Source organism: Salmo salar, chromosome ssa22 (genome assembly GCF_905237065.1).
Source record: "Salmo salar chromosome ssa22, Ssal_v3.1, whole genome shotgun sequence".
NCBI lineage: Eukaryota > Metazoa > Chordata > Actinopteri > Salmoniformes > Salmonidae > Salmo > Salmo salar.
Window position 1 is genome coordinate 39,205,309 of NC_059463.1, and position 27,211 is coordinate 39,232,519.

The window sequence follows — 27,211 nt, forward strand, 5'->3', positions numbered from 1 at the left end:
AAATTGTGTAAAATAGTTGATTGTTTGAGAAATTGAAATTATTAGATTTTTGATGTTTTGAATTTCCAGCCTTGTTAGCAATCCCGGCTCGGGGTTCATTGCTAACCTGTAGCCCCAACAGGTTTTAAGAGCCCATAAAACGGCAGCCATCCCCTCCTGCGCAATCTTCATGTCTAATTAATGAGGCAGTTTAGACAGCGCACTATTTTATGTTAATTCAGACATGCAAAAACAGCCAGTGTATTTTTATGCAAATGAGGAACATGTAATTTTATAGATTTTAACACAAAATCTTAAAAAGTAATACCTGATACCTATATGTACATATCTACCTCAATTACCTTGTACCCCTGCACATCGACTCGGTACTGGTATCCCATCTACACTGAGTATACCAAAAATAAGGAACACACTCCTAGTATTGAGTTGCCCCCCCCCCCCCTTCCCTCAGAACAGCCTCAATTCGTCGGGGCATGGACTCTACAAGGTGTCGAAAGCGTTCCACAGGGATGCTTGTTGCCTCCAATGCTTCCCACATTTGTGCAAGTTGCCTGGATGTCCTTTGGGTGGTGGACCATTCTTGATACACGCGGTAAACTGTTGAGCGTGGAAAAACCCAGCAGCATTGCAGTTCTTGACACAAAACGGTAGGCCTGGCACCTACTACGATAACCCATTCAAAGGCCCATTCACCCTCTGAATTGTACACATACACAATCCATTTCTCAATCTTCTCAAGGCTTAAAAATTAGGGCTGGGTGATATGGCAAATAAATGATTACTATATATATTTTTTCATTCGATAACGATATTAATCAAGTAATGTGTAAAAGGGTCATTTCTGCTTCAGACTCAAGCCTGCCTGAACAAACCAAGGCTTTAATGTTTGTTATTTATTGTCAGAAGTACAAGAACTTACAAATAACATTAACTCCACTTTTTTTAAAGCTATAAACCCTTACAAGTTATGAACAATAAATAAAAAATGTAAAAAACAAATAGTGCAAGTCAATATGGGGCGGCACGTAGTGGTTAGCATTGGGCCAGTAACCGAAAGGTTGCTGGATCAAATCCCCGTGCTGACAAGGTAAAATGTGTCGTTATACACCTGAACATGGCAGTTAACCCACTGTTCCCCGCTAGGCCGTCATTGTAAATAAAAATTTGATCTTAACTGACTTGCCTAGTTAAATAAAGGTAAAATATATATATATATATATATATATATATATATATATATATATGTTTTAAACATACATTGTATCTGTTAGCCTAATGGCACATCACAGTTGAAGTTGTAAACTTACAAGCTACAAGCCAGAAAGACAAGTCTGTCTACAGTCTCTGGCTTTAAAGATGCCCTATGGCAGGTCACTATGATGCCACTAAAAATACGCTCTGAGGGGGAACTGGTATGCACAGGTAGCGCTTTGCCAGGTGGCTGACGTTGGGAAACTTTTTTTGGTCCATGTTCTACCAGTCCTGTGGATTGGTTTCACTGTCAGCATCAGGAGACTGAAGGTAGCAGCTGAGTTCCTTTTCTACCAGCTGGATTTCAGTAAGACCTGTGGTGGTGGAGCATGGCTTTTTGAAAAAAATACTTTCTCTTTTTAGCTGACAGTTGTGGTGAAGCAGCAGCAACGTCTCCCTGTGCTGGACTTGGGTTTTCATGTCCCTCGCTGACCATCTCTGAGACAGCTCTTGCTTTTATGTGACCCACTTTCTCCTCTTTGATGTAATGTGTTTTAAACCGAGGGTCGACCAACGAGGCTATGTCCGGGAGGTCATCTGTGGCTAGGTCATCATATTTCTTATTCAGATAGTCCATGAATATCGTTTTGATGGTTAACGTGAGCTCTGTTTCACCATCATCAGGTTTCATGATCTCTGTATTGAATAGGTGTAGTACTGGCTTCAGGTAAGATACACTGACATAAGACTCACCAGACAGAGCATCTGTGAATTCTAGTGGGGTCAATGCCTCGTTGATGGACTTAAGAACATCTATATCTGTATAGGTGGGAGCTCAGTGCCGGGTCTTCTTGTCACTGGACAAGACCTGTGAAATGTATTTCTCCTGCCCCAGTACTCTTTGCACCATCTTTTGACGTGATCCCCACCTGGTAGGCGACTCTGTCACCAACTTGTGCTGGGGTAGGTTGTGTTCTTTGTGAGAAACTGCCAGGTCTCTCTTCTTTTTCCACCAATAGGAAAAGGCACCTACCACTTTCTTACACACTCCAATTGCTCAATTTACCCGTTTGTCTGTACCCACTCTCTCTAAGAGAAATCAAGAGATTTTAATACAATTTTAAAATCACAATAATCCCTTTAGTTATGTAAAAATGTAATATTTAACTTAATCAGTTGATGAAAAAAAATACACATTTAGTTTCATCTAACCAATTACTTCAATATACACAATTGACAAGGATACTTACTAATGGCCAAGTGCAAACGATGTCCAAAACATTGCAGTCTGGTCCATTTGTTGATTTGATCGGCCTTCACCACGTTCGCCCCACTATCCGTTGTAATGCATACCTGTCTGTCAATGAGCCCCTCTGCTATAGCTTCACCCATGCGGTCGTCGGAAAAGTATGATGTTTGAAGGCATTTATTTCAAAGATTCCACTCTTTGTCAATATAGTGGATCGTGAGGCTAATATAAGGCTCTGACGTGCGACTTGACCATAGATCGGTAGTAGTAGCAAAATGCGTAAAATCTGTCTTGAGCTGTTCCTCAACTTTTTCCCCTACACTCAGCGTAGAGTTTAGGCAGTGTGGTGTGAGAAATATACAGCCAGGGAGCACGTACGTGGGGTCAATTAAATTGAAAAGCCTCTTGAAACCTTTTCGACTGTGCTAATTGGTAGCATGTCCTTAGCAATGCAATGCATAATAGCATTTGTGATGTCATTGTGTCTTTTCGATGTTTGCTCATAGGGCATAAAAGCTGTCAGTGTTGACTGCTTCGGGCGAACATCCCTAAATTGGCTGGTGCTTGAGGGGCGTTTATGAATACCTTGGTGCAAACTCAAACTTTCTGCATGTTCCAAAGAGTGATTTTGCTTCAGATGGTGAAACAGGTTCGTCATATTACCAGACTTGGTAGCCACCTGTCTACGGCACAATTTGCACTGAACATTGCTCTGCTCTTTGTCGGACCTCAATCCACTTCCAAATAACTGTTGAACCCTTTTCATCAATCATTTCTTCGTTGGAAGCTGCTCCTTCTCCATGGCTATCACTGCCACTGTTTTCGCCTAAATCACTCATTGTTTGTGTTTAACAGTGGCTACTCCATCACTCAAGGTGCTAAGTGGTTTTTAGTGGGCGTATACCTCTCCACGTGCCTATTGTCACTTCTCCGCACATTCCTGCTGCTTCACAGAGGTGAAATGGACTGCTATACCTAATCATTCGATATCGAAATTTCTCGACAATTTATCTAAACGTTTTTATATTGTCATTGAGGGAAGTAGTTACCTCTAGTTATTGATATTGATTTATCGCCCAGCCCTATTAAAAATCCTTCTTTAACCTGTCTCCTCTTCCAGCATCTACTCTGATTGAAGTCGATTTAGCAAGTGACATCAAAAAAGGATTCCTTTTAACCTTTTAACAATTTCATTGACTGTTGCTAAAGGGAGGGTCTGCATTGTTTTGGGAAATGACAGGTCAATATATCATCTAACTCTTGTCTTGTCTGACATTTGTCATACGATCCTTCACATGTGCGTGCAGTCGTGAAAGTTTATTGGAACATGATAGACCTACAGCTCAATGACAACACGGGACTTTTGGGAATTTATGACGAAAATGTAATGTGATGGATGTCACTTGCACTGTCACCATGGACCAGACCATGGTGATCTGTGCACACCCAGACCAGTTACGCTGTCAGTCTGACTCACGTCAACACTGCTTGTTTGTTTGTTGTCGCTGGTCGTCTTGCATATGGACTTATTGGACTGGATGTGTAAGAGTTGCTGTGCCAAACGCCCGTCGTGAGGGGGACCTGCCAGGCTGTGTGTGTGCGAGTTGCGAGGGAGGCTGTGAGTCTACACATGCCCTCCCATTCTGTCGCCGTGTTTGCTCGGGCTGGCAAGGTTATTTATTGCCAAGGTTAATGAGATAGCGTCAGGTAGCAAAGGTGGCGAATCAAGACAAACATGTGCCTGTTTTACTTAACCTCTCTAGGGTATATCAACAGCCAGTGGAATCCCGTGGCGCGATATTCAAATACCTTAGAAATGCTATTACTTCAATTTCTCAAACATATGACTATTTTACACCATTTTAAAGACAAGACTCTCGTTAATCTAACCACACTGTCCGATTTCAAAAAGGCTTTACAACGAAAGCAAAACATTAGATTATGTCAGCAGAGTACCCAGCCAGAAATAATCAGACCCCCATTTTTCAAGCTAGCATATAATGTCACATAAACCCAAACCACAGCTAAATGCAGCACTAACCTTTGATGATCTTCATCAGATGACACTCCTAGGACATTATGTTATACAATACATGCATGTTTTGTTCAATCAAGTTCATATTTATATCAAAAACCAGCTTTTTACATTAGCATGTGACGTTCAGAATTAGCATACCCACCGCAAACTTCCGGTGAATTTACTAAATTACTCACGATAAACGTTCACAAAAACATAACAATTATTTTAAGAATTATAGATACAGAACTCCTTTATGCAATCGCTATGTCCGATTTTAAAATAGCTTTTCGGCAAAAGCACATTTTGCAATATTCTGAGTAGATAGCTCGCCATCACGGGCTAGCTATTTTGACACCCACCAAGTTTGGCCCTCACCAAACTCAGATTTACTATAAGAAAAATTGGATTACCTTTGCTGTTCTTCGTCAGAATGCACTCCCAGGACTTCTACTTCAATAACAAATGTTGGTTTGGTTCAAAATAATCCATAGTTATGTTCAAATATCCTCTGTTTTGTTCGTGTGTTCAAGACACTATCCGAAGGGTGACGAAGGGTGACACGCACCCGACGCGTTTCGTGACAAAAAAATTCTAAATATTCCATTACCATACTTCGAAGCATGTCAACCGCTGTTTAAAAACAATTTTTATGCGATTTTTCTCGTAAAAAAGCGATAATATTCTGACCGGGAAACCCTGTTTTCGTTCAAAGACGGAAAAATAAAAACATGGAGTCGTCTCGGGCACGCGCCCCCAGTCTCATTGTTCTCTGATCGACCACTATCCAAATGCGCTACTGTTTTTCAGCAATGGGCTGCAAAGTCATCATTCAACGTTCTGCCGCCTTCTGAGAGCCTATGGGAGCCGTAGGAAGTGTCACGTTACAGCAGAGATCCTCAGCAGAGATCCTCAGAAGGCCAAGAAATGGTCAGAGAGGGCACTTCCTGTAAGGAATCTTCTCAGGTTTTTGCCTGCCATATGAGTTCTGTTATACTCACAGACACCATTCAAACAGTTTTAGAAACATTAGGGTGTTTTCTATCCAAATCAAACAATTATATGCATATTCTAGTTTCTGGGCAGTAGTAATAACCAGATTAAATCGGGTACATTTTTTATCCGGCCGTGCAAATACTGCCCCCTACCCTAGAGAGGTTAAGCAAGAGACACAGCGGCTGATGTCACATCAGACTAAACCACTTTGATCTGACACTGAAAGTAGCTGCTTAGATCAACAAATACTCTCTTGCACATCAGTACTTACAGTTGAAGTCCAAAGTTTACATACACCTTAGCCAAATACATATAAACTCAGTTCTTCTCAATTCCTGACATTTAATCCTAGTAAATATTCCCTGTTTTAGGTCAATTAGGATCACCACTTTATTTTAAGAATGTGAAATGTCAGAATAATAGTAGAGAGAATTATTTATTTCAGCTTTTCTTTCTTTCATCACATTCCCAGTGGATCAGAAGTTTCCATACACTCAATTAGTATTTGGTAGTATTGCCTTTAAATTGTTTAACTTGCGTCAAACATTTCAGGTAGCGTTCCACAAGCTTCCCACAATAAGTTGGGTGAATTTTGGCCCATTCCTCCTGACAGAGCTGGTGTAACTGAGTCAGGTTTGTAGGCCTCCTTGCTCGCACACACTGCTTTTTCAGTTCTGCCCACAAATGTTCTATGGGATTGAGGTCAGGGCTTTGTGATGGCCACTTCAATAACTTGACTTTGTTGTCCTTAAGCCATTTTGCCACAACTTTGGAAGTATGCTTGGGGTCATTGTCCAATTGGAAGACCCATTTGCGACCAAGGTTTAACTTCCTGACTGATGTCTTGAGATGTTGCTTCAGTATATCCACATAATTATCCTCCTCATGATGCCATCTATTTTGTGAAGTGCACCAGTTCATCCTGCAGCAAAGCACCCCCACAACATGATGCTGCCACCCCCGTGCTTCACGGTTGGGATGGTGTTCTTCGACTTACAAGCCTCCCCCTTTTTCCTCCAAACAGTTCTATTTTTGTTTCATCAGACCAGAGGACATTTCTCCAAAAAGTACGATCTTTGTCCCCATGTGCAGTTGCAAACCACAGTCTGGCTTTTTTTATGGCGGTTTAGGAGCTATGGCTTTTTCCTTGTTGAGCGGCCTTTCAGGTTATGTTGATATAGGACTCATTTTACTGTGGATATAGATACTTTTGTACCTGTTTCCTCCAGCATCTTCACAAGGTCCTTTGCTGTTGTTCTGGGATTGATTTGCACTTCCGCACCAAAGTGCGTTCATCTCTAGGAGACAGAACGCGTCTCCTTTCTAAGCGGTACGACGGCTGCATGGTCCCATGGTGTTTATACTTGCGTACTATTGTTTGTACAGATGAACGTGGTACCTTCAGGCATTTGGAAATTTCTCCTAAGGATGAACCAGACTTGTGGAGGTCTACAAATTATTTTCTGAGGTCTTGGCTAATTTCTTTTGATTTTCCCTTGATGTCAAGCTAAGAGGCACTGAGTTTGAAGGTAGGCCTTGAAATACATCCACAGGTACACCTCCAATTGACTCAAATTATGTTAATTAGCCTATCAGAAGATTCTAAAGCCATGACATCATTTTCTGGAATTTTCCAAGTTGTTTACAGGCACAGTCAACTTAGTGTATGTAAACTTCTGAAATGGTGATATAGTGAATTATAAATGAAATAATCTGTCTGTAAACAATTGTTGGAAAAATTACTTGTGTCATGCACAAAGTAGATGTCCTAACCGACTTGCCAAAACTATAGTTTGTTGACATGATATTTGTGGAGTGGTTGTTAACTTCAGCGTCTCATCCCGTCAGCGGGATCAAAATCCAGCGAAAAATCATATCGCCATTAGCATAACAAAATTTAATAATTTGAAAAAAAAAAAAAAAAAAAATTTCGTTTTATAGATACACCTCTCCTGAATCGACCCACGTCGTCCGATTTCAAAAAGGTTTTACAGGAAAAGCAAATCATTAGATTATGTTAGAGGAGTCCATCGTAAAAAGCAGCAACATAGCCATTTTATGACCAACACATGCATCACAAATAACCAAAAAACAGCTAAATGCAGCACTAACCTTTTACAAACTTCATCAGATGACACACCTAGGACATCATGTTACACAATGCATGCATTCTTTTGTTCAATAAAGTTCATATTTATATATGAAAACAGCATTTTACATCGGCGTCTGACGTTGACTAACTATTTTCCCGTCAAAAGCATCCGATGGAACAGTGCTACAATTTACTGAATTACTATTCCAAAACATGTTTAAAATGTAATATTGTCATTCTAAGATTTATAGATGAATATCTCTTGAAAGCACCTGTCATACCAGATTTAAAAATAACTTTACTGGGTAATCACACTTAGCGATAAAAGGGGATGCGATACTCAGAAAATGAGCTAGTAAATACAGCTCGGCGCCATCTTGGAACAATCGCATATCACATCTAATGTTGTATAATATTGTCAATAATCCCTTACCTTTAGTTGTCTTCATCAGAAAGCACTTCCAGGAATCCCAGGTCCACAACAGATGTATTTTCGGTCGAAAAAGTTCATCCTTTATGTTCCATTAGCTTGTTGTTGTTAGCGCGTTCTGAAGGCTGCACCAAAAGTTCCGACGTGCGCGGGGCTACTCTGTCAACAAAAAGCATTTTTTTCTTATTTAGGTTCGTTCAAACATGTCAAACGTTGTATAACATAAATCTTCAGGGCCTGTTTCAACAAGAGAGCCAATAAGATTCGAGGGGGACGATTTCAATGTGTTTCAAAACGTTTCCAAAGGTGGGGGTAGACAGGGCCGCCGGGCGTCATAATGGTGATGGCCCTCCCGCTGTGACCAATTTCCAACGCGTCTCATTCACTGAGTTTCGACAGTAGAAGGCTCAAAACACTTTGTAAAGACTGGCGACATCTTGTGGAAGCAATAGGAAGTGCTCAATAAACGATATCTCACGGTGTTAATAATAGGCGACGACGTGAAGTTGAGTCCACAATTCAGAATTCCACTTCCTGGTTCAATCGGTCTCGGGGTTTTGACTGCCATATGAGTTCTGTTATACTCACAGACACCATTCAAACAGTTTTAGAAACTTTAGGGTGTTTTCTATCCACAGGTATTAATTATATGCATATCCTAGCTTCTGAGTCTGATTAGTAGGCCGTTGAAAATGGGCACGAATTCTTTCCAAAATGCGCTGTGGCGCCCCCTATCCTAGGGTAACGTCAAGAGGTTAAACGAGTTTTAATGACTCCAACCTAAGTGTATGTAAACTTCCAACTTCAATTGTAAGTGCCATTTTTAGGTCTTTCTTTGTAGGATGATTAATCCTTAGTACTGATCTCATAGGTTTGGCTACACTACCAGGATTACAATCTAGCTAGCTAGTTACCTTGGAGGTTTCTCGGACAATCTGATGTTGTAACTTGTCACTCATTCTTAAAAGCGTGTCTCAGTGCGCCACTGCTGAATGAATATAGGGGAAACACGGGAACGGAATAGGTGTGTTAAACTTTGCGAAGACATTTTTTCAGATACATTCCTTGTTTTGCTATAACATTCTCTACTGTATGTGATTAGGCATGTATGAACGTGGGACAGCTACTGTATATTCACAGTAGGAGATAATTATTTCATCCCAGCATACCATACATTGGAGATAAAAAACGATGTAAACTGTACATTGCAACCTATTTTACCTGTAATTCCTGAATCTAGCATAATTGTCAATTACTGTGTTTGTGCTGTAGAAGCCAGCCAGCTAATTATTATATTCCTTTCTCTCCTCTCACCTCTGTGAGAACTCTGACTGGGTAGTGGGCTATTTACATGGATATGGCTCACTGCTGCTGATGCTGTATGGAAATGATAGAGGTCATGTGGAAAATGTTTAAATACAATGTCCCCTTGCATGGCAGAGTGCAGTACCATAGCTGTGTGACCATGCTCAGCCTGCTGCTGTATGCCTAAACCCCAGTCTAATAATAATATGAGGTGGATTTTTTCACAAAGGCAAAGCTAACGATTTAACACATCAGACTGTTCTGACTCAGTCATGATAAAACTCTGTGTGCTTTACATTTTGTGTGCGTGTATGAGTCTGTGTGACTGTGCTTGCGTGCGTGTGTGCGTGCGTGCTGGCCTATGTACACAGTAGAGCTGGGCGACGTGGACCAACCAACATTATGATAAATTCCCATCTCTAGTACACGGTGTGTGTGTGTGTGTGTGTGTGTGTGTGTGTGTGTGTGTGTGTGTGTGTGTGTGTGTGTGTGTGTGTGTGTGTGTGTGTGTGTGCGTATGCCTGTGTGTTTGCACATCCTTGTATCGGTGTGTAATTGACCATGCTATGATGGTAGATTTGTGGTATCATGACGCCTTGTGAGGACCTGTCTCACCACAGCCCAGCCGCAGCCCAGGGGCTCTCCTCATCCAATCGCCATCTCAAGCTGAATTATCCACACCATTTACAGCTTACTCTGGTTCACCGGTACCATGACTGCATCCCAAATGGCACCCTGCTCCTAATATAGTGCACTAAATAAGGAATAGTGTGCCATTTGGGATGTGGGTTGTGTCAAACAGGGAGGGGAAGGGAAGGAACCAGCTGCAATGGAGCCCATCGTAGTTGCCTACGGTTATAGGACAGGCTCATTGCAGGGTACACACACAGCATTCTTCATGAAATATGCTGTGGGACTGTTCCCTTCCACCATTTTGTGTGGTTCAGTGCCAGGTATCAGTGGCCCAGGGTGGTGATGTGGGGTGGGGGGGGTAGTAGTAGGACGAATGGTGTTGTATCATGGTTTATGGGGATGCTGCGCTATCTCCATTCTACATGAAATGTGAGTGTACATGTTTCCCTTATTCCATCGATTATCAAATTCTCTTAAAGTAACAGTATTCATTTATTAGCTTATTAAAATGACACATTTCAAATACTGTATATGTTACATTACTTGTACTGTGGGCCTAGGTCTTTTGCAAAGTTAAGTGAAGTAGAATTATGTTTTAATTTGTGCACATTTGTTTACATCTGTCTCTCCAGGATTCAAGGAATGAACTCTCAATTCATCCAATTACTGTATCAGTCAAGGTAATTAGCCTGGGCTGTCAAGACTGTGAAATAAATGACAGCTGTGTCAAGGTCTGGTGGTGGCCAAGGATATCATGCTTTTATGTTTTGCTTGGTGATGGAAGGACCAATGTAAAAACCCAACAGCATTGAGTAATATAACATGAGTCAATCATTGAGTTAAGTCTTCCTACCCATCACTTGGCCAAGGATTAAAATCCAGTGGCAAGGTACAGAGAGACATTTTAAGTATTTAAGACACGGACTGTGTCAGCTGTACTGTAGAAGAGAAAAATGCTATGTTAAGCTGGCCAAGCTACTCTAATGTGACTAAGCACTGAGACATTGACCTTTTAAGAAACCAGGCCTACTTGTAGCAGAAACAGTTGTGAATCTAGTGAAAATACAGTATATTTCTCTAGCATACAGAAGAGAAAGCCTTTGTGGTCTTTACTTTCTATCAGACATACTGTATAGGAAGAAGCTGGTGAAAAAGCCTATTGTTGTGAAGACTGTTAGACTGAACCATTCTAGCTACCATCTGTGCTGTTCAGACAGGGGATGTTGATGCTGAGTAGGCTTGGCTGGTATACCGTATATACTGTATACCATGGTATAAAAAATACATAAAATAATCATGTGCAAATATTGTACAATCCAGGTGTGCAAAGCTCTTAGAAACTTACCCAGAAAGACACAGATGTAATTACTGCTAAAGGTGATTCTAACATGTACTGACTCAGGGGTGTGAATAATTATGTAAATTGATATTTCTGTATTTAATTTGCAATACATTTGCTAACATTTCTAAAAACATGTTTTTACATTGTCATTATGTGTAGATGTGTAAGAAAACAATATATAAAACACAACAAAATGTGGAATAGGTCAAGGGGTATGAATTATTTCTGAAGGCACTGTATGTAGCCAGCAGCATACCACCCTGCATACCACTGCTGGCTTGTGAAGCTAAGCAGGGTTGGTCCTGGTCAGTCCCTGGATGGGAGACCAGCTGTTGCTGGAAGTGGTGTTGGAGGGCCAGTAGGAGACACTCTTTCCTCTGGTCTAAAAAATATCCCACTGCCCTGTGTAGGGTGCTGTCTTTTAGATGGGATGTTAAACAGGTGTCCTGACTCTCTGAGGTCAATAAAGATCCCATGGCACTTATTGTAAGAGTAGGGGTGTTAACCCTGGTGTCCTGGCTAAATTCCCAATCTGGCCCTCCAACCTTGTTCATCCCTGTCCCCTGTAACTATTCCCCAGGTTGTTGCTGTAAATGAGAATGTGTTCTCAGTCAACTTACCTGGTAAAATGTATCATGATAAGATCATATTGTGAGGTTGCTGGCAATTTCTAGCTCCAACAGCATACTTCATGGAATTATATAATTGCAGATGCTTAGTTTGCACCACAGCATTATATTATGGATATAATTTTCTCACTAAATCTCTCTAGTTGAACTTGTGTTAAATTAAGCATATCGCTTTGGTCTTCTCGACTGCAATCAGGTTAGCCTGTCTTTCCCATGGTAACTAGTCACTTAGCAGGAGCCACACACAGAGAGAAGAAAGTATGTTAACAACTGCAATTTCTTCTCCATTTCAGAGGACATTAAAAGTCTTTGCATCTCCATATAGACGGTGAAACAGAATATAGACATTTTAACAAAAGAGCTGTTTCATAGTAATTAACGTCCTTCGAGGCGCCAAGGACCTCGATCTGATTCTGACCTTGGATCAAGATTTACGTCAACGCTGTACAATGCTGAAGAACAGTGAGGTGGTTCTGGGAATGGCAGAGAGGCGTCAAGTCAAAAGTCATTGATAGAGAAAATTAGGAACTGGGAAGTGGCTTTTCTGTGAAACTTTCGAAATTATTCAAAGGAAAGAGAAAAGGTGACAGTTTGGGGATAAGTCTGTCAGACAGAAAATTAAATGCCAAAAACATTTTCTCAAGTCTCTGCCCAGATAGCAGATCTGTCTCTTCTTATGGGTAATGTCACATTCCCTTAACAGTGTGAACTTTTTGATACTTGTAAAGTTTAAACAGCCAGACACTCCTCGATTCTAATGTTTCAACACCAATAGAGAGTGTTGCTTGTTACCTACATTGTCAAACATTGGGGTTGTGGCATAATTTTCCCACAAGGGGATGCTTACATCAGCAATAGCCTTTCTACTGACTCTGTAATTATCTCTTGCTGTCCAATTGCATGATTGGCCATACTTGAGCCTCAGCCTTTGAGTACCAACCCTGATCTGTCTTTATCTGATGTCTAGAGATTAGAATGAACCAAATATATTCAAGAGATTTATAACTTTGTTGTGACAGTTTGAGATCTTTCATAGAGATTATAGTGGTTATGATTCCTCAACAGCTAGAAGTTAGGATTCCTGGTTTTCACCCAGACGGCCTGGGTTCAGCTCCCGTTATGGGAGCTCACATTTAGTGAGACAGGTAGCTTTGGGCCACTAAGCAAAAGGTCGCTAGTTTGAATCTCCAAGCCGATAACATTAATAAAAAATGTGTCTGTGCCCTTGAGCAAGGCACTTAACCCCTAATTGCTCCTGGGTCACTGTTGATAATGGCTGACCTTCGCCTTGACCCCACTGTCTGGGGGAGTTGAGATATGCAAAAAAAACGTTTCCAAATAGGACAAATATAAGCACCCACCAAATTAGTATTATTATAACAGTCTTGTGAGATTGATTGGTTAACTCAGTGTGACAGGATTACGTGACTTGGCAGATCCAACTGTTTGGAGGGCAAGTGAGGAGCCAAGGAAACCACAGCATTTGCTCTCTGTATTCAGGACAGGATATACAATTCTGATATACAAATTCAGTTTGACTGCTCCCAAAAACTAAACAAAATCCCCTTGAGCTCTGGTGATGCCAATCATGTTCGCTGAATGGTCTTGTACACAAACTGGAAGGTCTGTTCACATGCCTTCCAGTTGACTTGACGACTCTTCCAGGACCCAGAATGCCATCACGCTAATCTCCTTGCCAATCCTGATCAAATTAAGGGGTTAACTGAATTCACACAGGCCTGCAAGTTCCCTCACAGTCTCTGTGCCAATCCAGATCACATTCTTCCGGTGTGAGGAGTGAACAAATTTCACAGAGACCTGACAGTTTCCTGACAGTTAGTCATGCCTCCGACAGGATTCTCTTTCTCTCTCAGCCCAATAAATGATGGAGCTGGAGGGTAATGTTTATGTCATATCGGAGGTAATCCCGAACGGATGAACAAACACACACACACACACACACACACACACACACACACACACACACACACACACACACACACACACACACACACACACACACACACACACACACACACGAGATAATGTTCCTGTCATATCGAAGGCACTCTTCAACAGATTAATTCATCACACCATGAACTTCCCTCACCTCTACATGTCCCCTTTCCTTGTTCTTTGAAGCTACCTATTCTCACAGAATATATTTAAAATAATTTAAAATATTTTCTAGGTGGAAGGGAGATATTATGTGCTTCAAAAGCCCTCTTCCATTTATTTTCCATCAAACTACTAACCACTGTGGTTTTCACTCTAGGCTCCAGATGAGTTGTTTGAAAATACTGAAATCAAGATGATTTAGTCCTTTATTCTAATAACACAGTTGGTTGAGTGATGAGGTGCTTTACTCTTCAATTAGGGCTAACTTCTGTAAAGTAGTCGTTTACATTACACTGCTGTGAAAGTTTGAACACATACTCTATTTTAACATTACTATACTATATCGGTGAACATATCGGAATCGGCCGATATTAGCTAAAAATGACATCTGTATCGGCCAATGTCTAGTTTAACGGTGATGTTAAAAACCGATGTCAAAGGTACCGTGCATTCCTATGTAACGTAGTTACATGACGTAATAACGGCACATAAAATTTTGCGCTACACTTGAAACACAGCATTCCTAACCTAGCCCACACAATGTCTGCTGTGTGGATCAAGCAGTCATTTGAAAGAGTAAGAACATTTCAGCGAGACAACTCCAAGGTGAACTCCATTAAAGCCAAGATAATGGAATTCATTGCCCTTGACAACTAATCGTTCTCTGTCGTGGGTGATGTTGGCTTTTGCCGACTGGTCGAGCACTACCAAGTGCTATATTTTTCTGATGTTGCCATACTGGAGTTACACATTAATACTGTCACTGCTAGTAGCTTCACGACATAGATACTATGGAACGCCGTTTGTGTCTTTGCGTGTCAAAAAAATACAGTAGCACTGTCAAAGCTGTACAAAAAGTCTGCAAACAAGCAAACACTGGCCACGAACTATGTGTTTATGATACTGCGTTGGTAATAAAGCATCATTTGTCAACCACAACTTCTGGGGTAGCTAGCTTTAACTTGGTACCTAGCTAGCACCAATACAACCAGCCTGAAAACAATGACCAGTAGAAACTTAGCAATGATTTAGGAATCCTTGTGAGTAAGTATTAGCTAGGTTGTCACTTATTATTCACCTATTGAAATTGAACTTCAGTTCATGAAAGTAAATAGCTAGCCAGCTACTTAACTCTGTTGCCCAAAGCTAACGTTATGAGCAGCTAGTTTCATCTGGCTAGTGAGGCTCGACCGGACCGGGTTATGTGTTGTGAAGCTAGCCACAATAAGGATTAGGCACAATAGTGGAATTTGCGGTTTGCCTTGAAATAAAAGTATGTCATTGACAGTGATGCAAATTAATACAAATAGTAAAATGCCATACTTTTATTTTGAAGGCTAACCACCATGCCCACTATTGTGGCTAATCCTTTTTGTGGCTAGCTTCACATAGATGGGTCCGACCACCATTAATCAAATAAGAACTGTCTTATAAATTAGGGTTATTTTAGATGATGACACCTAGCTATATAATTAGCTAGCTAACTATAGCTACACTAACAGATTATGTTGTGTTATTTGACGGCCCGGACGACGCTGGGCCAATTGTGCGCCACCCTATGGGACTCCCAATCACGGCCGGATGTGATACAGCCGTCACTTATACTCCCTCTCCGGCCTCTAGTTAATCAGGCTGATGATTATCCCGCACACCTGTCACCATCGGCAAGCGCACCAGCGCCTCATGACACTCACCTGAACTCCATCACCTCCTTGATTATCTTCCCTATATCTGTCACTCCCCTTGGTTCTTTCCTCAGGTGTTATTGACTCTGTTTCATATCGGTGTGTTGTTTGTGTTTCGTGTTTATTGTTTATTGTTTTGTTTATGGACTCTCAGCGCACTCGTTACACAGCCTGGATTCGAACCAGGAACTGTAGTGACGCCTCTTGCACTGAGATGCAGTCCCTTAGACCGCTGTATCCATGTGTGTGTTAACTATATAACTGTACTAGAATGCTTAAAAGGCCACTAAGATTTTAAATATCGGTTATTGGTATCTGTTTTTTTTTTTACAAGGGAAATATCGGTGCATCACTAAACATTACTTTACTTTCTTTACTCTGGGCAATATGCATCCCAGACCACGACCAAGACTGACACTTGAGCAATTTATCCTATTCAAAACTTTATACTATCACATCCAAAGTAGCCCTGAAAAGTAAATAATTAAAATAATCTGAACGTGAAATATGCATAATAGCTCACCCCTATTCTTTGGTGAAACAAATGAAACAAGGAAGGAGAAGAGAAGAAAGGAGAAATTTATACAGCACATCATTTACAATGTTTCAGAGTCCTGTTCGGTTTTAATATGAGCCTAATAGTGATCTGCTTTCACACAGATAATTGATTTTTTTAGGAGATATAACATGTCATATATATACACTGCTCAAAAAAATAAAGGGAACACTTAAACAACACAATGTAACTCCAAGTCAATCACACTTCTGTGAAATCAAACTGTCCACTTAGGAAGCAACACTGATTGACAATACATTTCACATGCTGTTGTGTAAATGGAATAGACAACAGGTGGAAATTATAGGCAATTAGCAAGACACCCCCAATAAAGGACTGGTTCTGCAGGTGGGGACCACAGACCACTTCTCAGTTCCTATGCTTCCTGGCTGATGTTTTGGTCACTTTTGAATGCTGGCGGTGCTTTCACTCTAGTGGTAGCATGAGACGGACTCTACAACCCACACAAGTGGCTCAGGTAGTGCAGCTCATCCAGGATGGCACATCAATGCGAGCTATGGCAAGAAGGTTTGCTGTGTCTGTCAGTGTAGTGTTCAGAGCATCGAGGCGCTACCAGGAGACAGGCCAGTACATCAGGAGACGTGGAGGAGGCCGTAGGAGGGCAACAACCCAGCAGCAGGACCGCTACCTCCGCCTTTGTGCAAGGAGGAGCAGGAGAAGCACTGCCAGAGCCCTGCAAAATGACCTCCAGCAGGCCACAAATGTGCATGTGTCTGCTCAAACGGTCAGAAACAGACTCCATGAGGGTGGTATGAGGGCCCGACGTCCACAGGTGGGGGTTGTGCTTACAGCCCAACACCGTGCAGGACGTTTGGCATTTGCCAGAGAACACCAAGATTGGCAAATTCGCCACTGGCGCCCTGTGCTCTTCACAGATGAAAGCAGGTTCACACTGAGCACGTGACAGACGTGACAGAGTCTGGAGACGCCGTGGAGAACGTTCTGCTGCCTGCAACATCCTCCAGCATGACCGGTTTGGCGGTGGGTCAGTCATGGTGTGGGGTGGCATTTCTTTGGGGGGCCGCACAGCCCTCCATGTGCTCGCCAGAGGTAGCCTGACTGCCATTAGGTACCGAGATGAGATCCTCAGACCCCTTGTGAGACCATATGCTGGTGCGGTTGGCCCTGGGTTCCTCCTAATGCAAGACAATGCTAGACCTCATGTGGCTGGAGTGTGTCAGCAGTTCCTGCAAGAGGAAGGCATTGATGCTATGGACTGGCCCGCCCGTTCCCCAGACCTGAATCCAATTGAGCACATCTGGGACATCATGTCTCGCTCCATCCACCAACACCACGTTGCACCACAGACTGTCCAGGAGTTGGCGGATGCTTTAGTCCAGGTCTGGGAGGAGATCCTTCAGGAGACCATCCGCCACCTCACCAGGAGCATGCCCAGGCGTTGTAGGGAGGTCATATAGGCACGTGGAGGCCACACACACTACTGAGCCTCATTTCGACTTGTTTTAAGGACATTACATCAAAGTTGGATCAGCCTGAAGTGTGGTTTTCCACTTTAATTTTGAGTGTGACTCCAAATCCAGACCTCCATGGGTTGATAAATTGTATTTCCATTGATTATTTTTGTGTGATTTTGTTGTCAGCACATTCAACTATGTAAAGAAAAAAGTATTTAATAAGATGATTTCTTTCATTCAGATCTAGGATGTGTTGTTTAAGTGTTCCCTTTATTTTTTTGAGCAGTATATATATATATATATATCCAAGCTGTTAAAAGGCACAGTCACATACATACAGTTGATCACAATATATATATATATATATATATATATATATATATACACTATCACAATTCCAGTGGGTCAGAAATGTACATACGCTAAATTGACTCTGCCTTTTAACAGCTTGGATAATTCCCGAAAATTATGTCATGGCTTTAGAAGCTTCTGATAGGCTAGTTGACATACTTTGAGTCAATTGGAGGTGTACCTGTGGATGTATTTCAAGGCCAACCTTCAAACTCAGTGCCTCTTTGCTTGACATCATGGGGAAATCTAAAGAAATCAGCCAAGACCTCAGAAAAACAATTGTAGACCTCCACAAGTCTGGTTCATCCTTGGGAGCAATTTCCAAACACCTGAATGTACCACTTTCATCTGTACAAACAATAGTATGCAAGTATAAACACCATGGGACCACACAGCCGTCATACCGCTCAGGAAGTACGTTCATCTCCTAGAGATGAACGTACTTTGGTGCGACAAGTGCAAATAAATCCAGAACAACAGCAAAGGACCTTGTGAAGATGCTGGAGGAAACAGGTACAAAAGTATCTATATCCACAGTAAAACGAGTCCTATATCGACATAACCTGACATGCCGCTCAACAAGGAAGAAGCCACAGCTACAAAACCGTCATAATAAAGCCAGACTACGGTTTGCAACTGCACATGGGGACAAATATTGTACTTTTTGGAGAAATGTCCTTTGGTCTGATGAAACAAAAATAGAACTGTTTGGCCATAATGACCATCGTTATGTTTGGAGGCAAAAGGGGGAGGCTTGCAAGCCGAAGAACACCATCCCAACCGTGAAGCACGGGGGTGGCAACATCATGTTGTGGGGGTGCTTTGCTGCAGGAGGGACTGGTGCACTTCACAAAATAGATGGCATCATGAGGAGGAAAATGTGGTGGATATATTGAAACAACATCTCAAGACACCAGTCATGAAGTAAAAGCTTGGTCACAAATGGGTCTTCCAAGTGGACAATGACCCCAAAGCATATTTCCAAAGTTGTGGCAAAATGGCTTAAGGACAACAAAGTCAAGGTATTGGAGTGGCCATCACAAAGCCCTGACCTCAATCCTAAAGAAAATTTGTGGGCAGAACTGAAAAAGCATGTGCGAGCAAGTTGGCCTACAAACCTGACTCAGTTACACCAGCTCTATCAGGAGGAATGAGCCAAAATTCACCCAAATTATTGTGGGAAGCTTGTGGAAGGCTACCCGAAACGTTTCACCCAAGTTAAACAATTTAAAGGCAATGCTATCAAATACTAATTGAGTGAATATAAACTTCTGACCCACTGGGAATGTGAGGAAAGAAATAAAAGCTGAAAGAAATCATTCTCTCTACTATTATTCTGACATTTCACATTCTTTAAATAAGTGGTGATCCTAACTGACCTAAGAATATTTACCAGGATTAAATGTCAGGAATTGTGAAAAACTGAGCTTAAATGTATTTGGCTAAGGTGTATGTGTCACGGGCGTCGTATGAATTGGACCAAAATGCTGCGGTTACATGAATGCTCATTATCTTCTTTATTAAACAAACAATGGACAAAAAATGTGTTTTTCTTTCAAAAACAAGGACATTTCAAGTGACCCCAGACTTTTGAACGGTTGTGTATATATATTTTTACAAATCGATACTTTGAGTGAAGTACCGATATAATATAGTTAAAAAATAATGTCACGATATATAACTGTATCAATCCCCCCCACTAACCTTTAATGCTGATGTCACTGGACTGTCTTTGTAAACCAACCTACAATAAATGCATTCAAGCCAAGTCAACCATCTGGCTCGGCAGACCATATAGTGAATGGTGGACTGGAGGCTAGTTAAGGGTAGCACCTCACTGCTACCGTGAACTAGCATAAAGTCCATCTTTCGCCAGATGGTTGAGTTGACTTGACTGGGTTTATTGCAGCTTGGTTAGATGTTGCACATCCAAGTTCTCTTTTCTGTAGTCTTCCTGCCCGAAGGGTGACTGTTCCCTCCATCCATTCAGTGGCAGCAGAGGCAGAGCCAGCCACTAGGATTACAGTCAGCCTGATGGATGACATTGTAGAATGATTAACCGACTTCGCAACCCTTTGTTATCTGATCCCAGCTCTGCTCCTCCCTTTCTCTGTTACTTTTAAAGACCCCAATTATCTCAGTGCTGGTAAATGGCATGGAATCTATTTCTGATGGAAAATGAACACCAGATTAGACCCTGTTGCAAGTTGCGTTTGGACAAAACTGACACGTGTGCAATTAGTATTTGAGTTGTTCCAGCGTTGGGTTTATTACACTCATTCATTTATTTGTATTGACACTAACCAGCAATTGCTGTTTCTCTCCTGCTGGAGACATGGGCTGTGGGGGAAACATGGTACAAGTCTCCTAGGACCTCTAAAATAGAACTGGAATAGAGACAGGTACTACATGGAACTGGAAAAGAGACAGAGTTCTAACATGGAATTGTAATAGTGACATTTATAACATGGAAGTGGAATAGAAAGTTCTAACATGGAACTGGAATAGATAAAGTTATTGGAGGCTTGTCAATAAGGTGTGGGAGTGGCATGAAAACACTTATTTGTGTTAAGCTCTGTCTAGAACATTGTGCATGAATGTACTTCGTCTCTTACAAGATACATTGGCTATTTCAGCTATTCGAGAAACAGTGAGCACATATAAATGTGTTACTGTGAGTAATATTTGAGGCATTGTACTGTAACTCTTCCTAGTTATATCAAAGACTAGTATTTGCAAACAGGCAAATGCAGGTTAAACAGTGAGTCACCCTCAACTGTAACACTCACACAGACAGAACTGTATTTACAGCCTTGAGGCTCTTCTCCTCTTTATGAGCCAATAAACCAGGGAATAATGCAACAGCTTTCAACAAACAGTGGTTTCATCCTGACAGTGCTAGCTACCACCCTTTTCTTGTCAGCCAACAGCATTGTACTGTATTACAGGTCTTCACATTCAGAGGAGCCTCATTGCCTCTCTTTAACTAACGTACTGGAGAAATCCTTTGTTTCACCAGAATTAGTATTTTCCTTTTCAGCTAAAAGTGTTCTATTATCGTTCTACAGTGTTAAATAGGAATAGGTAAATGTGCAGAGTAGGATAATGTCTATGGTTAGTGAGGCGTGGAAAGCCACTCCTGAAAAGACAGCCTATTCCTTTATTCCTCTACCAGGGCATGTACTCTGTCAGCCGTTGTTTTTGACCGTCGCTGCTTCATGTGGGTGAAAGAAATCCTAGCCTGGATTTCCCTGCTTCTCCTCGATCACAAGACGCTATGCAAGACTAACTACAATGCCAACTGTGTCGTTAACGTTCTATAACATGTCTGTCATCCAGCCCAACTGAACATATCACCTGTCTTTGTTCACATTGTTCACTGGTCCAGTAAGTTGTCTCTCTGGTGTGACGGTCAAACCTTTCCCTCCCACCAGTCCCCAGTGTTACTTACGTGTGTGTGTGCGTGCGTGCGTGCGTGCGTGCGTGCGTGTGTGTGACTGACCTGAGGGGTATCCTACGAAGCAGGTTTGAGGAGTTATCAAGGTAACTTTGGTCAAGTCTGAGATCAACTCGGGATGACTGGTCATATGTAAGTGGCTCAACTTTTAGCCAAGTACATTTTCTATGGCAACAAATCGTTCAGAACTAACCAGGCTATCTCACGGCTAACTCCACCTACCCTGGAGGAAATGACTGATCCACAAGTTGAGGACCAATGAAAATAGGTTTCCTTCCTCTTGCAAACATTGTGTCATCATTCCCTTCATTTGAGAAGGGACGGATTTAAATATTTTTTAAACCACTTTTTTTGTAATATTAATATATATCACATTACACATTTGGTAATGACAGAATGCATTTTCATCTTTACACACAGTAACACTTTTGTATGACTTAATACAGTTATTTTATCGATCGGAGTGGGTGGAAAAGGTGTTTGTGGTTGTGCACTGATAAGAACACCAAAGTCGGCATTAACGATACGTGGTAACATAAAGACGTGGTAACATAAAGACGTGGTAACATAAAGACGTGGTAACATAAAGACGTGGTAACATAAAGCTTATTTCACACCATAGCCTGCTGAATTTGCAAGATAACTTTTCATTTTGATTCCGGAACAAATGAAAATGTGTCACTGACTCGCCCATGGGTTGATGTTTCAGCATTGTCTCAATAAAGAGTTTGGTGTTCGACTAGCCACGTGCGACATGCACACCCAGTTACAAGCCTGCTAGAGTTATCGGCAGGCGGACGAGCAATATCCACCATCGTAGTATGGATGAAGCCTGAGCTGGAATGTGAAGCTAACAGATTCTGGTTAGCTTTAGAAAACCCTAAGTAGATCTGGGGTGACATGGGGATGGGAGCAGGGGCTGGCAGGGGCTTCCTGTTAGCAGGGGAAATTGAGTCAAACTCCTGTGGATTGGAAAGGCCAGAGGGCCTCATAAGAAAACAGTGGGATGGGGAGAAGCTCATGGATTGTTATTACAATGGTTATATATTAAAACTAAAAGCCCAAATTCCCATTGTGTATACTTTGCTCATCGGTACAGAAAACGTTTTCTACCACGTAAGCAAAGATTGTAAGGAATACATATAATTACCCATTGTTTAATCATGTCAATTGCCATTCTGGGAAGAAATAGCTTCCAGGGGGAAAAATAAATAGATGAAATTATGCATGGTGAATACATAGTCAATATAATATTATCTGTTAAAGAAATTCCCTCAACATTAGTCTTACATTTCTGTAAAGATAAATTGGAAAATGATTGATGTAACTATTAGGTACAGTATGATAGAGGTTGGATACATAAATGTGCTGTAACTCTTCATGATGAGTGTGTGGTGGTGTTGTTGACTGTGAGGAGGGGCATCAGGATTTGAGGCTACAATGACAACTGTTTTCATAAAGCTGCAGGTTGTTTACCAAATAAGTTGCCGACAAATAATACAGACGTGGAAAGCTCTGAGCTAGCTTTTGATCAGGGATTGCTTTCCAGAAAGGTGAACTTCGAGACTACAACTGGAAAAAATAAAAAAGCGTTTCAAGTTTAAGTGTGTGTAATTACGTTTCTGTGGAGCGTATTATTTGACTGTTATTTGTTTCATTCATTTATTTATATCTGTGGTGTAGTTATATTATGTGCATTCCTGAAAACATGGGTTTTTACATGTAATTAGATTGTTTGCTATTTTGAAGAAAACTGATGTGTCCATAAAGGATTCGATTTGTGTTTCCACCTGGTATAGTTAACTGGATCAGGGTAGAGTGAGAGAGAGGAATATGTCAAACCAAGATGAGACAGCCAGGGTTTTATTTACAGAAGTAGAAAATACATTACATTTCCTCAGAGCCTGCTCTCTCTCCCTACTGTAGCCTATACACGGAGTGTATAAAACATTAGGAACACATTCTTAATATTGAGTTGCACCCCCTTTTGCCCTCAGAACAGCCTCAATTCATTGAGGCATTGACTCTACAAGGTGTCGAAAGCGTTCCACAGGGATGCTGGCCCATGTTGACTCCAATGCTTCCCACAGATGTTTAAAGTTGGCTTGATGTCCTTTGGGTGCTGGAACATTCTTGATACACATGGGAAACTGTTGAGCGTGAAAAACACAGAAGCGTTGCAGTTCTTGACACGCTCAAACCGGTACTACCATACCCGTTCAAAGGCACTTAAATATTTTGTCTTGCCCATTCACCCTCTAAATGGCACACATACACAATTCATGTCTCAATTGTCTCAAGGCTTAAACATCATTCTTTAACCTGTCTCCTCCCCTTCATCTCCACTGATTGAAGTGAATTTAACAGGTGACATCAATAAGGGACCATCGCTTTCACCTGAATTCACCTGGTTAGCCTATGTCATGGAAAGAGCAGGTGTTTCTAATGTTTTGTGCAATCAGTGTATAAACAGTATCCTGTTGAGTGGCAAGCAGCTATCATCTGTTATTGCTATGGCTGAAGTGCGGGGGGATGCTATTTAACTGTGTGAGAACTACTTATTTTCTCTTGCTGTTTTGAGACACAAACGGTGTTCTTCAGTCGGCACACTGTTGTGTGGCGAGCATATTTCCTTTATCTGCTCTTATTACTATGGCAAGAAGTGTGTGTGTGTGTGTGTGTGTGTGTGTGTGTGTGTGTGTGTGTGTGTGTGTGTGTGTGTGTGTGTGTGTGTGTGTGCGCGCGCGCGCACGTGTGCATGCTTTTCTTTAGCGGTGTGAGATATTAGAGTGGCGCTGGTACAGACAGACACAAGCGATGAATGATGACTTCACTCCAGCTTACTGATGCAGCTATTAGTGAGAAGCAAACACCAGATCCATAGCGGCCGCTCTTCCATGGAATCCCGACCTGGCCAATCAATGTACGCTTCCAGGCAGTATGTGGAACGGGGAGAAGACGATTCATCCTAATTTAACTTGATGGACAAATCTGTAGCACTCAGGGGTCTAGTTTTCTGCTTCAGCATGAGAAACTGGTGACAAATTCATCTGAATAAAGCATGACTGCAGTGGATTGCTCTTCAGGTGTGAGTGTGCGGGGGTGGGGGGGGGTATTTTAGTATTTCTGTAATATTTTATGTACATGCTGCTATTTCTCTGTTTTGCCTTCTTGCCAGGTTGCCCTCGCAAAATAGGTTTTTAACCCCAATGTGTCTTACCTGGTTAAATAAAGGTAAATAAAAACATTGAAATGTGTAGCAGTGAACAGATCAAGAGCAGCCACGTCTTTCGATGGGGGATTATTCTGTGGGGGTGAGAGAGGATTAGAAGAGCAGACTGTGAATCAGGAAGTATATTTTTCTACTGGCTCACTGTCTCTTTCACTGCAAAGAGAAAGGTGGGAGGTGGGGTTTCACTCTCTGTCTCTATTTAGGAGCTGTAGTACTCTGAGACACTTTTTGAATACTGTCCCAGATCTTAGTGCTGTGGATGGTGTAACTGACTCTCTCTCCTCTCTTCCTGTAGGGACCCACGGGACTGGGGGCTGGGCCTCCTCCTACCCTGAGTGTGTGGAGAGGAACCAATCACCAGTGGATATTTCAGACGAGGATGCCCAGGTGTCTCAGGAGTACCAGGAGCTGACCCTCAATGGGTTCAACGCTGAGTCGTCCAACAAGACATCCATGAAGAACACAGGGAAGACAGGTTAGCGTGCCCTCATTCATTCAGAACTCTTTGAATTCAAAAGATTTTCACTTCCTTAGCAGGGTGAGACAGGAATGGGTGCTGTCCTCAATGCTCAGGTTAGATAACAGGTTAGATTCCTTCACTTCAACAGAACTGGTCTAATGCACTGCATCGCTGTGCCACTTGAGATCCTGGTTTGAGTCCAGGCTCTGTCGCAGCCAGCCGCGACAGGGAGACCCATGGGACGGCACACAATTGGCCCAGCTTTGTCCAGGTGAGGGGAGGGTTTGGTCGGCCGGGATGTACTTGTCCCATCGCGCTCTAGCAACTCCTTTGGCAGGCCGGGCGCATGCATGCTGACACGGTCGCCAGGTGTATGGTGTTTCCTCTGATACATTGGTGCGGCTGGCTTCCGGGTTAAGCGGGCATTGTGTCAAGAAGCAGTGCGGCTTGGCAGGGTCGTGTTTCGGAGGATGTGCAGCTTTCAAACCTTCGCCTTTCCTGAGTCCGTACAGGAGTTGCAGCGATGGGACAATACTGTAACTACCAATTGGATACCACAAAGAAGGAAAAAAAAAAACTATTGGAGTAGAACAGGCTTAGGTTTTTAATTCTTTAGCAGAGCTGGTCGAGACGATACATAAATACACACTATCGATTATGATGAGTGAACGTTTGGTTTTGGCTTTACATAGTGTTAAACTTCATCTTGCATGTTCCTGCCGACATTGTAATTACAGTAAACACAAAGGGTCAATATCTTAATAGTTGATTCTTAATGATTTTACTTTCTCTGCATGGTGCCTTGACCCGCTTTGGCTTTAAGCTGTGTTTGATTGGCCAGCGTCCAGAAGTCTTCAGCTAAAAAAAGATTTCCCCAGGCAAATTTCTATATCAATTTCTGGGTAACAATGAAATACCATACTCTGCTCATTTTCAGTTTGTGGTCAAGAGTAAACAAAAATTGCTTCTTAGCAAAGAGCTATTTCTCAAGCAATCATTTTGCTAGGACTGTCTGGGAGTGGGGAGGGGAAAATGGAAAACTAGCTCTTATTGGCAGAGAGGTTTTTAATGCTTTCTTATTGGTCTATTAACACATTTACTGAAATTCCAGCCAGTCTTTTCAAGCAGCTCTTACACTCACAGACCATTATCATCATTTTCACAATTTCACCATGTTATTTCAACCATCATAGTGTGGAAAAATATATAAAACCAAGGAAATCATGTTTTTGACTGCACTGGACCTTTAAGCAAATTCATGTGGAAAGATGGTCCCGGAGACATTTGCATTGATCAAGGATTTACTTCCCTTCTTTCACAGCCTGTGCTTCAAGGTATTTTTGGCTTAGCATCTAATTCCTGCTCTGCTCGGCTCGACTGCTGGAGCGCTCAAACACAGAGAGGGTTGCATCGCTAATCAAAGTCCCAGGGCCGGCCCGCCTGCGTCTCCTTTAGTGTTGCACGGTGTACCGAAACCCCCAAAAAATGGCTAATAATAAAGGTTCGGTACTAGAATTTTTTTTACGTTCGGTACTTCTGTCAAATCTGTCTCACGTGATTGAGAGGATCAAGTCTATACATTGCAGGCCCTTTATAGTGTGAAGAGCACAGTTTCTGCTCCACTTACTCATTCACTGCAAGAGCTTTCTGGGCTGCATTGCTAGCTCCCCAAATCAAATTAAATCATATGTTTGTCAAATGTACCGAATAGAACTGGTGTAGGCTTTACTGTGAAATCATTGCTAATGAACCCTTTCCATGGTAACACAACGAATACAGTGAAATACACAAGAATTGAACTATATACAGGGTGTACCATTACTAGATCATTGTGCAGAGGTACAAGGTATTTGAGGTACAGTAGATACACATGAAGGCAAGGTAAAGTGACTTGGTATCAGGATAGATAATAATAAGAGTAAAATAAAGAACAGAATAGCAGCAGTAAATTATTGTGTGTGTGTGTGTGTGTGTGTGTGTGTGTGTGTGTGTGTGTGTGTGTGTGTGTGTGCGTGTGTGCGTGTGTAGTGAA

The 27,211-nt window shown here is 41.9% G+C and overlaps 1 protein-coding gene across 2 annotated transcripts in view; it reads left to right on the forward strand.

The window, feature by feature from the left end:
* The window catches only part of LOC106583528 (receptor-type tyrosine-protein phosphatase gamma), a 255,055-nt gene that overhangs the window by 110,885 nt on the left and 116,959 nt on the right, over positions 1 to 27,211 (forward strand). For both annotated transcript variants that reach the window (XM_045705290.1, XM_045705291.1), the window contains exon 3: positions 25,015 to 25,194. In XM_045705290.1, coding sequence (XP_045561246.1) covers positions 25,015 to 25,194 — 180 coding nt within the window. The remainder of the gene's footprint in view (positions 1 to 25,014; positions 25,195 to 27,211) is intronic.